The 15,555-nt window shown below is 44.6% G+C and overlaps 1 protein-coding gene across 1 annotated transcript in view; it reads right to left on the bottom strand.

Moving 5' to 3' along the window:
• Positions 1 to 15,555, bottom strand: part of SLC6A11 (solute carrier family 6 member 11) — a 122,859-nt gene that overhangs the window by 61,828 nt on the left and 45,476 nt on the right. The window contains exon 6 of the mRNA XM_017678281.3: positions 5,947 to 6,081. Coding sequence (XP_017533770.2) covers positions 5,947 to 6,081 — 135 coding nt within the window. The remainder of the gene's footprint in view (positions 1 to 5,946; positions 6,082 to 15,555) is intronic.

Genomic DNA, 15,555 nt, shown 5'->3' with positions numbered 1-15,555 from the left:
ATTCTTCTCAACAGACAGAAATGAAGGATGAGAAACTATGATTTCCTGTAACCCCACTTCCTACTTCTTAAAGGGAGAGAACCCCCCCACCAAGCCAACAGTGGTGAAACTCTGTCCTCTTCTACTAGACTGTGGGCTCCCCAGGGACAAGAGGGGTCTTATTCATTCTGCATACTGAGAGCCTGGCACACTAGGCATGCAGTAAATATTAATGGCATAAACTGAGGCAAGCTTTGCTGGGCTCTGTCACAGGACAGTTGTTATCCCAGAGGGGACCCAGTCGATGCTCATTTCACCAACTGCTGGCCTTTCGTCTACCTGAGACCATGCTGCACACTTCAGGGGCTAGGTGGAGCAGCCAGAGCACCAACGGGGATTCAAGACCAGCGATCTGAATGTGTCCTGCAGCCCACCCTCTGACCTCCCTGGCTTCTCCTTCCCCATCATCCTCTCATGTCTCCACCCACAGGAGGGATGCTGGTAGTTTCAGAATCAACCCTTCAGTCCCTCAGAGCTGCAAGAGGCCTGAACACTGCAACTTCTACATCATTCCCAAGAAAGAAGGGTGTTCACACTAGGAAGAAAAGGGAACTTTCCTTCTTGGTACAATTTGAAGTGCAAATGGGAAACTAAGGATCATTATTCAGAAAAAAAAATCCCTCCAAATCTGGACTTGATAAAAGGAGAACACCACTACCAAGAGAGATGAGACTGAGTCTTTTACTGATTTCCTGATAAAATACATCCAGTCAGCAGTGCTCCTGATCTCCCTTGTCTAATTTTGAGAGCCATGCCTCATTTGTCTCCAGAGGGACCACGTAGCTAGCTGACATACAAACATCCCAGAAGTTTTTCCAGCCCCAGCTACATCCTAACCTTTAATTTCCTTTTAAATTAACTTTGATTTTTATCATATATTTGTATTATATATATATATATGTGTGTGTGTGTGTGCTTGCACATACAAACAGCCTCATTCTAGCAATAATAATAACTCTGAAGTCATGGTTTTAATGTGGTCAATTGATGTCCTGGGTTTTTGTCTATTAAAATAATTAAATACTTGTAAAAAGAAGAAAACATTCTCCCACCAACTGAGTCATCTTACTTGACCTTCACAGGTACCTGATGGGGCAGACAAGTACAACCGGTGGTCCTCATTCTAGGGAAGGGGGACTCGGTCCCAGAGAGGTGAGGAGCCTTGCTAAAGGCTATGCCACCAGTAAGAGGAAACAGTAATTGAAACCAGCACCTTCCTGATTCTTTACAGTTTGGGGTGGGCATAAATGGGAACTGTTTGGCATTGAGTGATGTGGGTCTGTTAATTCCTTCTTCAGATCTAACCTTCCTTCATTTAAGAATTCTGCTGCCCCAAACCCAGGAACTCTGGGCTCTAAATTCTAAGCTGCTGTATGTTCACAGGCAAGTAGCTCAGCCTCTCTGGCCTGAACTCTCTGTCAAGTGGGCATTCTAGCTGGGGTACTGCGATTCTAACGACCTGCTCACAGGCTGCCTTCCCTCAGCATGTCGAGACAAACCAAAGGGGTATGCCAGCCTCCAAAGTTGGAGGAGTCGTCGAGACCTCTCTGCAGACTTGATGTGACTGTACTTTTGGCCACCAGCCTTTGAGCCCCCAGAGCATATTGAGAGCACGCCCAGGGCTGCTCCCACTGCCCTTTCCAACCTGCTGAGGCCTTCCTGCAACACCCCAGCTTCCAAAAACTGCCAGGTGAATAGAGTTTTGTTTTCCTTTCCCTCTTGAGGACACTACCCTTATCTCTGCCCCAGACAATCAGTTCTCACTGTTGCTTTTTGGAGACACACACACATATACACACTTCTTTGCCATTACTGATAGAGAATAAAGAACATAACAGTCCAAAGATCTGGTGGGCTGGAGGTCTTTAGACTTTGCTAAAGCAACAGAACCTTTCTTCAAAAGTTAAAATAGGTCTAGCTCTTATATTCATTCATAAATATTTTTTGAGCACCTCCTCTGTACCAGGAACTGGACTAGCCAGGGGCTGGGACACAGTGGTAGACAAGACTGATACAAACATTGCTTCCAAGCTGTCTTCCCAGCGAGGTCCTCCGGGGCTACCCTGTGGAAATCACAGTCCTCCCTAGCCCCCACCCTCCCTCTCCAATGCCATACTTTGTCTCCATCTTTCTTGTCACCATGTTTTACTTTTTATTTCTGTTTACTGCCTTCCTCCCCTGCTAGATTATAAATGCCAGGGGCAGGGATCACTGTCTTCTCCACTGTCCACTACTATATATACTATATATCCCAGTACCTATAATAACCTCTGATATGGAGCAGGCATTCAGTAAATATCTCTGGAGCAAATGAATGGGCATTAAATAAATCATACATGCAACACATATCTACCTACCTACCTACCTGTCTATCTATTTACCTACCTGTCTGCCTGTCTATTATCCATTAATCCGCCTATATGTCTGTCTGTCTATCTATCATCTATGTATGTATGTATGTATGTATGAATCTACCTATCGATCTGAATATTTCACTATAAATATAATAAGTACTTTGGAAAATAAGTACAGAATACTGGGGGAGTGGGGGTGTGCCTGGCTGGCAGTTGGGACAGATGTGCCTGGCAAAGTAATATTTAAACTGAGTCCTAAAGGAACAATGGGTGTTCATCAAACAAGGTGGGGAAGGAGGGTGCAGGCAAGAAAGAGGAAGTGTTGCAGCAGAGAAACAGCACGTGGCAAGGTGCTGAGGCAAAAAGGGGGCCACTGTCTGGAATGAACTGAAAGGGGGGCCATGCAGTAAGGAGGCAGGTCAAAGAGGACCTTAAAGGCCTCACTGTTTGGATCTTATCCCAAAAGACCACAGGGAACTCCAGAAGGGATTTAAGCAAAGAAATCTGTCAGGTTTATATTTCAAAAAGATCTCACTGCTGCTATGTGGAGAGTGGCCTACAGGGGTCAAGAGACATTTCTGGAAGACCAGTTAGGAGGCTCCTGTAGTTGTCAAGTGGGAAATGGCGGTGGCCTGGACCAGGCTGGTGGCAGTAGAGGGTGACATGGATGGAGCTGGGGTTCAGAGCCCATTGAATCTCCCCTCACGGGCATCTGAGAGTTCTCCAGCTCAGGAGTCAGCAAAGTTCTTCTAGAAATAGTATATATTTTAGGTTTTGCAGGTACGCAGGCAAGAGTTACCATGGCAGGCCTGAAGTTGCTGTCCAGTAGGACCTGCTTGCAGTGTTGGCTCTTGACTGGGTATCTGGGGACTTTGAAGTTCCCTGTGGTACTAAGAGATACTGTTGTTTTCTATACCAGAGGTACTGAATTCTGCTGTGCCAGGCTGCCTGGACTGTTTGTACAAGCAATGCAATTTATGGTGAGCACTTGCTTTCCTTCTGGAAGTCAGGAATTCCAAGGACGGTGACTGATCACGTGGGTGGAAAGTACCTATTCATGTAACAAAATGACCCGTTAGCAGCCTGGACTCTGGATCCCAAGCAGTCTCTTCTGGGCAGAGATACTGCTCACATGACAACATTTGATGTTGAGAGAAGGAACACATTCTTTGCAGTGCCCCAAGCAGGAGAATGTGGGGAGCCTGCAGTGGATTCCTCCAGACTCCACCTGATACGTCTTTTTCTCTCACTGACCATGGAAATAAGTCATATCTGAGAGAGAAACTATGTCTGCATCCTGTGAGCCCTTCTAGTGAATTACCAAATGTGTTGAGGGGGCTTGGGACCCTCAACACCATGGGTTATATGGCTTCTGTCTCAACTATTCAACCCTTCCTTTGAGTGATACCTTTGAGCAGCCACAGACAATATGTAAACAAATAAATAATGTGGCTGTGTTCCAATAAGACTTAATTTATAAGAATGGGCAGGGGGGCTGAATTTGGCCTGCAAGTCATAGTTTGCCCTCCTATGGTCATGGAAAACTCAGGACTCTTCAAACCCACTTAGAAAACCACTGACTGAGTTCAACCCTTTTGTGTCATCGGTGGGGAAACTGAGGCACAGAGGAGGAATAAAGGAGGAGCTTGTCCCAGGTCACTCAGGATCAGCGGCAGAATCAGAGGGAATGAGTGTCTTGACTCCCAGCGCAATGGGCTAGCCACGACTCCAAGTAGCTGTTCCACAGCACAGCCTTGAAGATAAGGGCTGCCCGGGAAGGCACATCATAAAAGGAGATGGTGGGGAGGTGGGATCATTAGGGTAGATGATGTGAATGGTGAACCCCCTGGCCTCACCTTTGTTCTGTGTGTGTGGTGTGTGTGTGTGTGTGCTCGTGCATATGTGTGTATGTGTAGATGAAATGCTAAAGTTGTAGGTGTTGATCAGGTTCTCCCAAACTTTCCTGATCACCAGAATCCCCTCTAAAGCTTAATAATAACAGAATAATACAGAGCTTAGGCATAAGCTAAAAGAACCCATTTAGGTGCCCTCTCAGACCCCTTGAAACTGCATTTTAATGTGTTCCAAGGTGTTCTGATGCTCAGTCAGGTTTGGAAACTCTGGGTGATGCTCTTGACCTTGAAGACCAGGATAAGGAAGCTCATGAGCAGAGGAGAGACAGGAAATCTGTCCTGTATCAAGGCAGAAATTTGTGGATCTAACAAAAATACACAAACCAGTGATTCCGGAAATATGTTTCTGAAATTGTTTCTCCAACTGAGCCTTTGGCCATCAGAGGTTGGAGGTGGTGAGGCCAACAGTCAGGAGCTAATTTCCTTCTTCCTAGGGATTCTGCCTGCAATGCTGGATGCTGCTGTCAGGTACCTGGTAGAGCCCTGAGCCTCAGGGCCCCTCATGGAATGGCAAACTGAGACAGAAATGATCACACATTTTCACTCCACCATGCACTGTAATTCGCCGGAAAGAGATACATTTGAATTGCTTTCAGTAGAACTTCATAAACATTTCCACCCAAGTTCTAACAGGGGTTGGCTGGAAGCCACAGACCATGGACTTGAAGTTTCTTGCAAGCCTCAGTGATCTACTGAATACAGATTCCACATTCTAGTACATGATCTGTTTGTTTTAACAGAAAAATGGGTGCCTTCTCAGCCACTCAAATATCTTTGAGCAGGTTATCACCTGGGGACCTTTAAAAGGTACTGATACCTGGGACCCACCCCTAGAGAGTTTAATTTAATTGGTCCGGCTTGTGCTCTGGGAATTGGGATTCTCAAAAGTTCCCCAGGTTCCAACAAATAGTGAACCTGAGAACTTCCTGGGCTGGTAAAGATGCCCTATTTTCATCTCTTCTCTCACATACCTCCAGGCACACAGCACCACCACCCACGTAGAGGAGTTTAGGCATAAGCTAAAAGTGCCCGTTTAGAACAGCCAATGCCACCAGAGATAGCTGACAGGTTAGCCAATTTTCACCAATTATTTTCTTTCTGTGAGCTACCTCCACAAAGAAAATCAATCTCAAACCTGGTTTCTCTCCTGAGATGCCAGCTGCAGGACCCATGATCTTAGGTGGGGAAAAAAATTGTTTTTATTTTCACTAACCCCTACCTGAAATTTAGCATTTCCTTCAAATATAAGTACAGGCAACAGACCACAGTATTGTTGGCTGTAGAAATCTCAGGCACTTTCATATCACAGAATAGATATGTCCAAATATCATTTATGTGCATCACTGCTTTGAAATTGTGGAAATTATTGGACCCGTTGCTGGCTCTTGCTATTTAATGTACTGATAAAGAAGTACATATATTATTACTATGTCATAAATTTGTCTTTTTTACTGTTTTAGTGGTTGTATTTCAATACCTTTGATTTCCTATGTATTTAATTTATGCATTGGAAATTATTATTGTGAAAAGGGGTCTGCAGGCTTCTAAGTGCTCTCTCAGCATTGAGCCTCTGTGGCTGGAGGCAGGGGTCTGCAGAAGGCTCCCGGGTGGCAACTATGCATCCAGCAAGCAATGCTTACCTGTGGGTCGGAGAGCCGGGAGAGGTCAGGGTACAGGTAGAACTTGATGCCTTCGGTTGCCCCTGGCAACGTGAGCCCGCGGATCAGGAGGATCAGAAGCATGACATAGGGGAATGTCGCGGTGACATATACAACCTGCCCAGGTGAGGAGAGGAAAGAATCAAGAAGGGTGACAGTGGTGGGCAATGTAACAGCCCCCTAACTTCTCACTGGGAGCAAAGGGCTTTCCAGGGCAGCATTAAAACATGAACCCTTAACATAGCCTATTCTCCTACATCATCTCCCACTACCTCCCCACAAGGGCCAGGCCATTCAGCAAGTATCTGTTAAGTGCCTACAATGATGCTTGAGATCAATGCTTTTCAATAATTTTTTATTATAACCCACAAAAAGATATATATGATATCACAACCCTGTATGCATTGAGTTAGAACAGGAAGTTTCGCGAAATATTCTTTTATGTGTGATGCACTCAATATTTTCTATACTTTATTTCATTTTTTTGGAAAGCTGGTCATGACCCTCTAAAATTATGTCAACACTCACCAATGGGCCAAGGCCCACATTTCTGAAAACCACTGCTCTTGAGGAAAATTAAGTTTTCGTAGACATGGATAGGATGGGAGAAGATAGAAAAGGGGAGAAGAGAGGAGGCTGAGGGCAAGGGGAGGGAAGCTGTCTGGGGCAGGAGAGACCCAGGGGTTTGTCTGGAATCATCCCAGTTCTGCTTGGAGGCAGGAGATTGGACCCAGTGAACCCAAGAGGTCCTGCAGCCCATGGATTCTGTGCAAAAATCAAGTCAGTGAAAGAAACAAAATCTTCCCTGGGTTTCCTCTCATAAAAGCTGTTATAGGAAACAGTGATACATTCATAGTCTATAGGACTTCCTGTCCTGGGGCTGTGCCCTCTCCTTAAGGTCCCTGTAGGACTCCGTGTCCCCTCCTTTGTCACATTCTCTCCTCCAATTACTTGTTCATGTCCTCTCAGTGGGGACTGCCTGTTCCATCTGTTTAGATCAGCAACTTGTCAACAGTTGGGGGCCATGGACACTTCTGAGAATCTGATGACAGCTGTGGACCTGCTCCCCCTCCCACCAAATGTGTACAGACACAGACATGTACACAAGCTTCTAGATTCCCCAGGCTCAGAAACTCAGATTCCCCAGGTAAAGGACTTGTGCTCTTAATTCCTCCTGGGCTAGTATAGCCTCTGCCCCTTTTCAGCCCAGAGTTTCTTTGACCAGTGGTTCAGTCCTTTGCTCCATTCATTAATTCATTCAATTACTCACTCACCCACCTACTAGCTCACTCACACAAATACACTCTTGTGTATCAAGCTCTAAGCTAGACTTTGTAACATACAACTAAGAGTGAGTCATAGGCTAGAGGCTTTTCTGCTTCAAGAGGCTTCCTGACTGGTAGAAAAGATAGACATGTAGGTAAGTGGACAATTAATGCATTATGTAATCAGGGGGGTGCAAAGGATAGTGGAGCACAGGATAGCTAACTATAGGGGCAGTCAAGGAGGGCTTCTCCAAGGAGGTGATCTAGGTGTTGGCCTGTAGAGGGTAAGTAGGAGTTCAGGACATGGGCCATGGGGATGAAAGACAGAAGAAAATAAAATCCTACCACAGATATCATAGAAATGCTACATTTATATAGCAGCTCCTCTTGGATTTATTATTTATTTTATTTTTACATAAATTAAGATCCTACAAAAATTGTAATAGAAAACGGTATAGCATTACAAATTATGATTTTGTGTTAATGCTTAATTATTTCATTTGAGAATGGTAATATACACATTGGAGGGTCTAAAGAGGACAGGAAGACTACAAAACAACCACCAAAAAGCCACTACTGTTTCTTTGCACTTAAACTACAAACAGAAAGGCAAGAGACCATACTTTATATAAATACAAATGTAAGTCATTTGGTTAGTGAGTGACAAAGCAGGGATTTAAACCCAGTCCTCAAAAAATAGGAAATTAAAGCCAGCAGGGCAAGGTGTCAATGGGACCTGCTGACACCAACTGGAAGGCTAAATTCTCTCATCTGGACACTGTCCCTAGCCCACAACATTGGCTAGGCCCATCAATTTCGGCCCACCAATTTTGGTATCCTGTTTCCAAATCAACAATCACCTCAATGGACATGGCATGCCATCAATACAATCTCCTGCTGTCATATATAACAATCCAGAAAAGGTGAATGCAGGTCAAATATACACCAAAAGACTCTCAGGTGATATTAGTAGTAATATAATATTAGAGGCCAGCAGTCAATAAGGGTTAATGGCTCCTGCCCAGAGAGCTAACAGTGCTATAAAATCTCCTGTGATTTGTAGGCACAATCTATTATAGATCTTCAGCATTTCACATAAATTCTTGATTCTCTTCAAAAGGAACAGCCCAGTCAACAAACTTATGTCTATGAAAAGTCAGGGAGGCTAAAATCCTTTGCTTTCACTACATATTTTCCACTTACGTATGGCCAATTAATGATTAGAGCACACAGGACCTGATTAGTGATATTTCTATTGTAACCCCCAAGGCTCACAAAATTTAAGGAAAAGAACATTACCAAGTAATCATAAGAACTGAAAATCATAGGAATTTGCTCTTCATCTGTGGGACCCCTTTGATGAGACTAAAGTTGGTTATGCTCTGCCTGGTCATGGTGAGGGGAGAAGGCCTCTGGGGTGTCCTTAAGGGTATAACCTGGTTAAATGTAACCTTCTTTGTCTTCATTAACATATACATAGTAGACCATTCCACTGCGACCCCAGTGACATGATTTATTAAGTGGCTGATGATTATTTTGAAGCAATTCCATTATTTAGAGTTCTGAATTGATACAATGCCTCTTTATTATATTTAGGAGAACTACTCTTCCTTCCCTGGTAGCCATACCTGCATTTTTACACTCCTTTTATAGAAGCATAAGGGAAATAATATATTCAGATGAACTGTCTAAAGACCACAGTGCAGCAGACAACCAGACAGGCTGCCAAAACAAAACCACTGGCTGGTAGGCATTAGCTAGAAAATTCCTTTGTAGGCTGAGGTTTGAGAGCCTCCAGTTAGGGTACAAAAGGTGGTTTAGGGGCACCATTATGTAATGCACACAAGTGGACAGTGGTATGAAAGTTGAAAATGCAGTGCTGAGGACAGCCTGTAACTGTCACTGGTCCCAGCTCTCCTAAATGCTCCTTCTAATCTGTTTCAACCTTCAGCCATACCAGACATCATCTTTGATTTTTCCTGAGAATAGCTGTCAACTGTCCAAACATTATAGATCCTGTCATCAAGACATTGAGTATAAGTGGCATGTATGCTTCCACATCCTTCCTGTGCTCATGGCAGACATCACTAATTGATTACAACACCTTTGCAGCTAAGCCTAGATGCAGCCTCAGAATCCTCCACACAGTGCTCCAGGCAGCCTCTATAATCAGTTAGGAAGAAGCCAATCGTTTCCTACTCTTGATTTATTCCATTTTTCATTTATGCATTCACAGAGTGTACTGCAAGTCTGTGGTCCCTGTTCCCAGAATAGAAGACCCAGGTTTTGTGCTCAAGGAAGAACTGGTGAATGTGTGCATGCATGCATGAGATGCCTAGGGTCACGACAAGCAAAAAAGTAGTGTGAAACTGGAAAAAGGCTGGAGAGACAGGTTGGAAGCGTTTCTGTGAAGGGGTTTACTTCTGGTTGTGACATCCAAGTTGGAGCTTGGTCTCCAAGGATAAGTGGGGATGGGGGAGGCTGAGTTACCCAGGGAGGATGTTGAACTAGCCAAGGATGTGGAAATGGGCATAATATTGTCCCCTGCGACATATAGGAACCTCCACGTTGTCCTCCAGGAGCTCAAGCAGGAGCTGGCCTCACCTGTTTACATGGCATTTTCCACATTCAATCAATAGTGTTAAGTCTTGCCAACTTAATCTCCAGCTACATTCTGAAATCGCACCCCCTGTCACCTCATCACTGGGTCCTTCATCACATTTCTTCCTAGTTATGTGACAGCCCCACAGTGCCCACGCTGCAGCCCAGGTTTAAAAAATATGACTCTGGCATGTGTCTTCCTGCTCCTCTGAGTCTGCCCTCCCCACTTTCACACTCAAAGCTGTGGGATACAGTGCAAGGGTTGGGTTTTGAGTTAGATGGCCCTGGGTTCAAATTCTCGCTCTGCCCTGAATTGCTGTGTGGCTTGAGCAGTCTCCAGTCTTTCCCCACCCACTCTTCTTTGCTGTGCCAGGTTCCTCACTGCTGGGGAGTGTGCCAGGCTCTTTCTGGCCCCCTTTCCTTTCCATATCTCCCTTTATCCATAAGGTCCATCCCCACCTCCTTGGCCACCCACAGTATTAGTCCTGCATGTGTCTGAATCCGCACAAGGCTGAGGACTCTCCTGCTTTCCAGTTGAAACATCATTGTTCAATCTACTTTTGTAAGTCAAGTAGCTGGGGCCCAAGGTAGTTGATTTCAAGTACAGTAAGTAGTTCCCCCTTATCCTTGGGGAATAGGTTCCAAGACCCCCAGTGGTAGATGCCTGAAACCATGAATAGTATCAGACCCTATATATACTATGTTTTTCCTAGACATACATACCTATGATAAAGTTTAATTTATAAATTAGGCATGGTAAGACAGCACAATTATGATCATATACTGTAATAAAAGGTTTGTGAATGTGGTCTCTCTCTTTCTCTCTCACAAAATATATGATACTGCTCTCACTCTTCTCCTTCTTGTGATGATGTGAGGGGATGAAATAATTTCCTAATGAAGTGAGGTAAAGGGCATAGGCATTGTGATACAGTGTCAGGCTACTCCTGACCATCTGACATATTTCATTCTTTGCTGTACAATGGTTGATGGGGGTAACTGAAACCTCAGAAGACAGAACTCTGGATAAAAGGGGACTGCAACACCTCAGTCTCACCTCAGGAGCCTCTCTCTTATCCTATAAACCATGCCTTCTTCCCAAATGCTGTTGAGAGACTGAAGTGCCACATCCTCCCTGACCCACATCCCACCTTCATTCCCACCTCTCCAGCCCTCTCAGCAACTAGAGCTGTTCTCCATCAGCTGTTTTACTTCCTTGCAGGTTAAGCTCCACAAGGAAAAGTTTTGTCTTTACTTTCCCTGCTGTATCCGCAGCGCCCAGGAAAGCCTATGGTACCTAAGACACGCTCAGTAAATTAAGTGTTGGGTGGATAAACAAATAAGCAGGCTGAGCTCTGTAATCTTGAGATCAGACTTCAGGTCTTCAAATGACCATTTTGTATTTCATCTCTGGATCCACATAAAAAAGGATTCAGAAAATTGAATCTGATTTTAAGAGGAGTGTTCATAAATAAGGAAATCAAAAGAGATTTAGATTTGCCTTTAATAGACAAACCAGTCCAGATACAGAGGGCAGCTTAGTTCAGAAGGAAGGTGCTTCCCAGGAAAGTTCAGTGTCCCTTTCAAGATGTCTGAGGCCCCAGGATTTGTCTGGAAGAGCCAAGCAGGGCTCAGGCATTTACTGAATTATTCAGTGTTTGGTGACGGGCACAATAAGGTCACTGACAAGGTACCATGAGCTTTGGCTGTTCCTGGCTATGGCCAGTGGTGGCTCAGAACAGAGCAGTGCGTGTGGACGAAGGAGTGTCTGATCTGTCAGATCTCTCAGGTCCCTGAAATAGGGCTCCTGCCCCAAGCACACCCCTTGGTTAAGGAAGAGGTTTTTTTCACTATTGTTTAATTTCCTTTTAGCAGGTCAAGTCCTTCTGAATATAAAGGTTAGCACAATTGGTGGTAATTATACTGTATCCTGTTTTAATTGACTCTAATTGCTCATTTGCATGCCAATACTGGAATTGTGGGGCATTTTCCCCCTGCTTCCAGGACACAGCTATTTATTTCATAGCAGGGAGATTGTCCGATCACTGGGAAAGCCACAAAAGTTGCCCCTCTCTGCATTTTCTAGGATAATAGGGTCAATTGGAAAGCTGAACCTTGTTCAAATGGCATCAGGAAAGCAGGTATGGGGTGGAAGGCAAGGACCCAGGACCACAGAGTCAGAAGATCTTGTTGGCAGCTTGGGCCAAGTGCCATACCCTCTCTGGGCTGGAATTTTACCATCTACAAAGGCAGGGGTAAACTAATCCAAACTTCAATCCCTCTCGTACCATTTTTTCTCTCTCTCTCCCTCTTTTTTTTTTCTATATACATCTGTCACCCATCAACAAACTCTTAAGTTAAATAAATATATGTGATGAGAAAACTGAATTACTATTATAAACAGGAAACCATTATCTCTAACCACAAATAGAAGGTCAAAGCAAAAATAAATGCAACAGAAATGAAACATGATTAAATTATAGCCAAACGATCTGAGTCTGAGCTGTGCCCTTTTTGTTCAAAAGCAAGAGTAGCCAGTGTCAGAGAGGTGATAAAAGATAAACCAGCTTATGGTACCTTTCACCTTAAAAGACATGAAAAAGGAGTATTGTCTCATTATGTGATTGAATGTTCTTTGACTGGGTTTCATGTATCACTAAAATCATCCTGTGGACCACCAATAGAAAGAACACTTCTATTTATAGAAAAGACCAGACAGGTGATCATTGAGGTCCTTCCCAGCAACCAGTGTTTTCTAGAACAGCACATCGTCAACCACACCCTTTCAAAAGACCAGGTCTCTGGAACTATCCAGGGTCCTGACACTGATTGGGCAGAACCTTCTGAGAGCTGGCTACCCAGAATCTTGGAAGACACTGTCATTAACTCAGCACCTACTGGGTGCACAGTGTCATACAGTATCTCCAACTGATTTTCATACCACTTGAGTAAGTTCTACCTCCATTTTACAGACCAAAAAAAGAAAAAAAAGGACAGAAAAAATCCTTGAGGATCAGAGAAAGAAGTGGCTTGTTCTGGGGCACAGAGCTGTGTCCACTCTCTCCACCACACATGCTATGCTCTCTGCTACAACCCTGGCCAGACATACCTTCCTGTTTTCTCCTCTGTCTGTCCTTAACCTTAAGGGTCCATCTTGCCTGACATTTGGCAGCAAATCATTATCACCTACTACCTCACCCTGGGAAACACTAACTCTTCTTCATTTCCCTTCCAGCTGGGCTTGCCTCTGTGTGGGGAGTACATCTGCCCATCACATATGGTTCGAAAGCATTGTATTGAAGTTTCAATCCTTAGAGAATCATTGTTTTGAATACCAACAGATTTTTTTTCTCAGCTTTGGTTTTTGAGAGAGTACTACCTGAATTCCCAGGGAAGAACACTATAGCAGGCACCAAAACAGTCTTCCATAACCTCCACTAAGATGTTATTGGGTCTCTGGGAACAAGATATTAGGAGAATACGAATCTGGAGAAGGGAGGTCACCATGGACACATCTGTCCTCTTCACCATTACTAGAGGTATTATTCTCAGACCATTCTCACAGAAATAGTAAACAAAGAAAAAACATTCCATCTGTTTAAAGCAACCAAATTTTAAATAGGTAGAGGGAGTAGTCATGATTTCACAAAAAATAGAGATATTCACAATTCAAGGAAGAAATGGTGTTTTAGCAATACAGCAGTATGTCCTAGGGGAGTGAAAGATAATCTTTGCATGATAATGTGGTTTATCATTAGCTATGGACGTATAGCCCATTTAGGTGTGAGCCTAAAATAATATACAAAATACTGGTCCCTTGAGATTCATGTTTCATGGCATCATCCTGGAGGTGGGTTGAAAGGCATCAAGGGTGGTGATGAGTGCTAGTATAAGGCTGGGAGGCAGCAAAACAGGGTGGGAAGACCAGGTACTAGTCTCCATTCTACCACAGTGGCAGAGACCATGAGTTCTCTCTCAAGATCTGCTCTCCCTTCTTCTGCATAATAAAACTCCTCATTTTGACTTGGATCCACGGCTACCTAGAATAAAGACATTTCCCAGCCTCCCTTGCAGCTAGCTGTGGCCATGTGACAACATCTGGCCAGATACAAATGAAGGTGCTGTGTATAACTGCCAGGTCCTGTCTTGAAATGGAGGAGCTGCATCTTATACTTCCTTTCTTGCCATTAGCATGGGTTGGAATAAAGACCAGGTAGGGAGCCAATCTAGACTATGGAAATGAAGGTGTCACCCAAGAGAAGGCAGACCAACAGAACAGATGGAGTCCACTATAAGGAGTCAAGCATGTAATCTAAATATCTAACCACTGCTTACCTCTGTGATCTTGGATGGGTCCTATTCCTCTTCTAAGTTTGTGTCATTTTTTTTGTTGTTACATGAAGGCACTGGCCCACAACTCTGCACTGTTCCTTTCTGCTCAGAATGAAGGGAAAATTCTGAGGATTCACCTAAGGATCCTGAAGGTGAGCTCCTGAGAGTGACTCTCCTTGTGCCCCTGCAGCCAACCAAGAATGGCAACAAATATTCAGGAAGTCTCTAGAAAGGTCTGGTCAATAAGATTAAAACAGCAGTGGGAACAGACCTGCCAAAGAGATTACCAGTCCTTGGTAAGCCAGTTTCAACCTTCTCTGTGATGGTTTAAAATGAGCCCGACAGGGACAGTAGTCAAATTCAGTGCGGACCCCATCATCATATACAAAGGTGTATGTGTGGGTCAAAGGCCTTGTGTGTCTCCTTCCTGTGTCTGAATCTTCCTCACATGTGAAATGAGGGTTAACACCTATTTCAAAGGTTGATGTGAAGATTTGAGATCACCATGCAAAGCACTTGACACACAGATAGACACGGCTTTATAACTGAGTGGACTGCGATTGCCTTTGCTGGCCATCACTGGGCCACTAAGCAGTGCCCCTCCAGCCTGGCAAGTGAGTGGCCTTGGCCAGCAGAAAACAACATACCTGGAGTTCAAGAATGCAAACATAGAGGAGTCAGCCCTGCCTCAGCCATAAGGAGATACAGGGGCAGGGCTCCCCAAATCCTCATGGGATCCTGTCACTGCCAATGGGAGTCACTGGCAAGGTGGTGGCAGTGGAAGGCTGGTATGAAGTGGTAGTAATGCATTGGATGGGAAGAATCTAGGTGAACAGGACCCAGAGATAAGAAAAGTATCAGGACAGAAGGGAAGCGTACACAGCCATCCTGAGCAGTGGTCGCATCCAGACTATGGAATGAAGGCTAGAGGGCAGAAGGAGGAAGCCATAGTGGCCACTAGGGATGAGACTCCTCTGGGGTTCCATCTCCAGCCAACAGCTGTGGCAACTGAGGGGCAGTCAGGGTACAGACCGTACTCAGATGGCATGGAAGATATTACACTAGGATGAAACCAGGTAATACCAAATTCCGATATAAAAGGATATAGCAGACTCAAAAGCTGAGCTGAAGGGCAGGATGGGCCCCAGCTGTATCATCACAGGCACACTCATGACAGGAACAAATCTTAGCTTGTAAAGGGAAAAGCCAGACTTTCAGGAGACACCAAGGACGATGAGCATCACCAACCTTCATGAGGCTCCAGGAACCCAGTGAGGAAGGAGCTCAAGGGCCCCCTGTTGAGGGATATGCTTGCTGGGAGCTCAGGTGCAGCTTATGGGGGAAAACTTGCTGAGACTTCTCAGATGTTGACCCCAAAATGTCACTCCCAGCC

This window comes from Manis javanica, chromosome 3, assembly GCF_040802235.1.
Source record: "Manis javanica isolate MJ-LG chromosome 3, MJ_LKY, whole genome shotgun sequence".
Lineage (NCBI taxonomy): Eukaryota > Metazoa > Chordata > Mammalia > Pholidota > Manidae > Manis > Manis javanica.
Note: the sequence above shows the minus strand (reverse complement) of the source record. Positions and strands in the feature narration are given on the sequence as shown.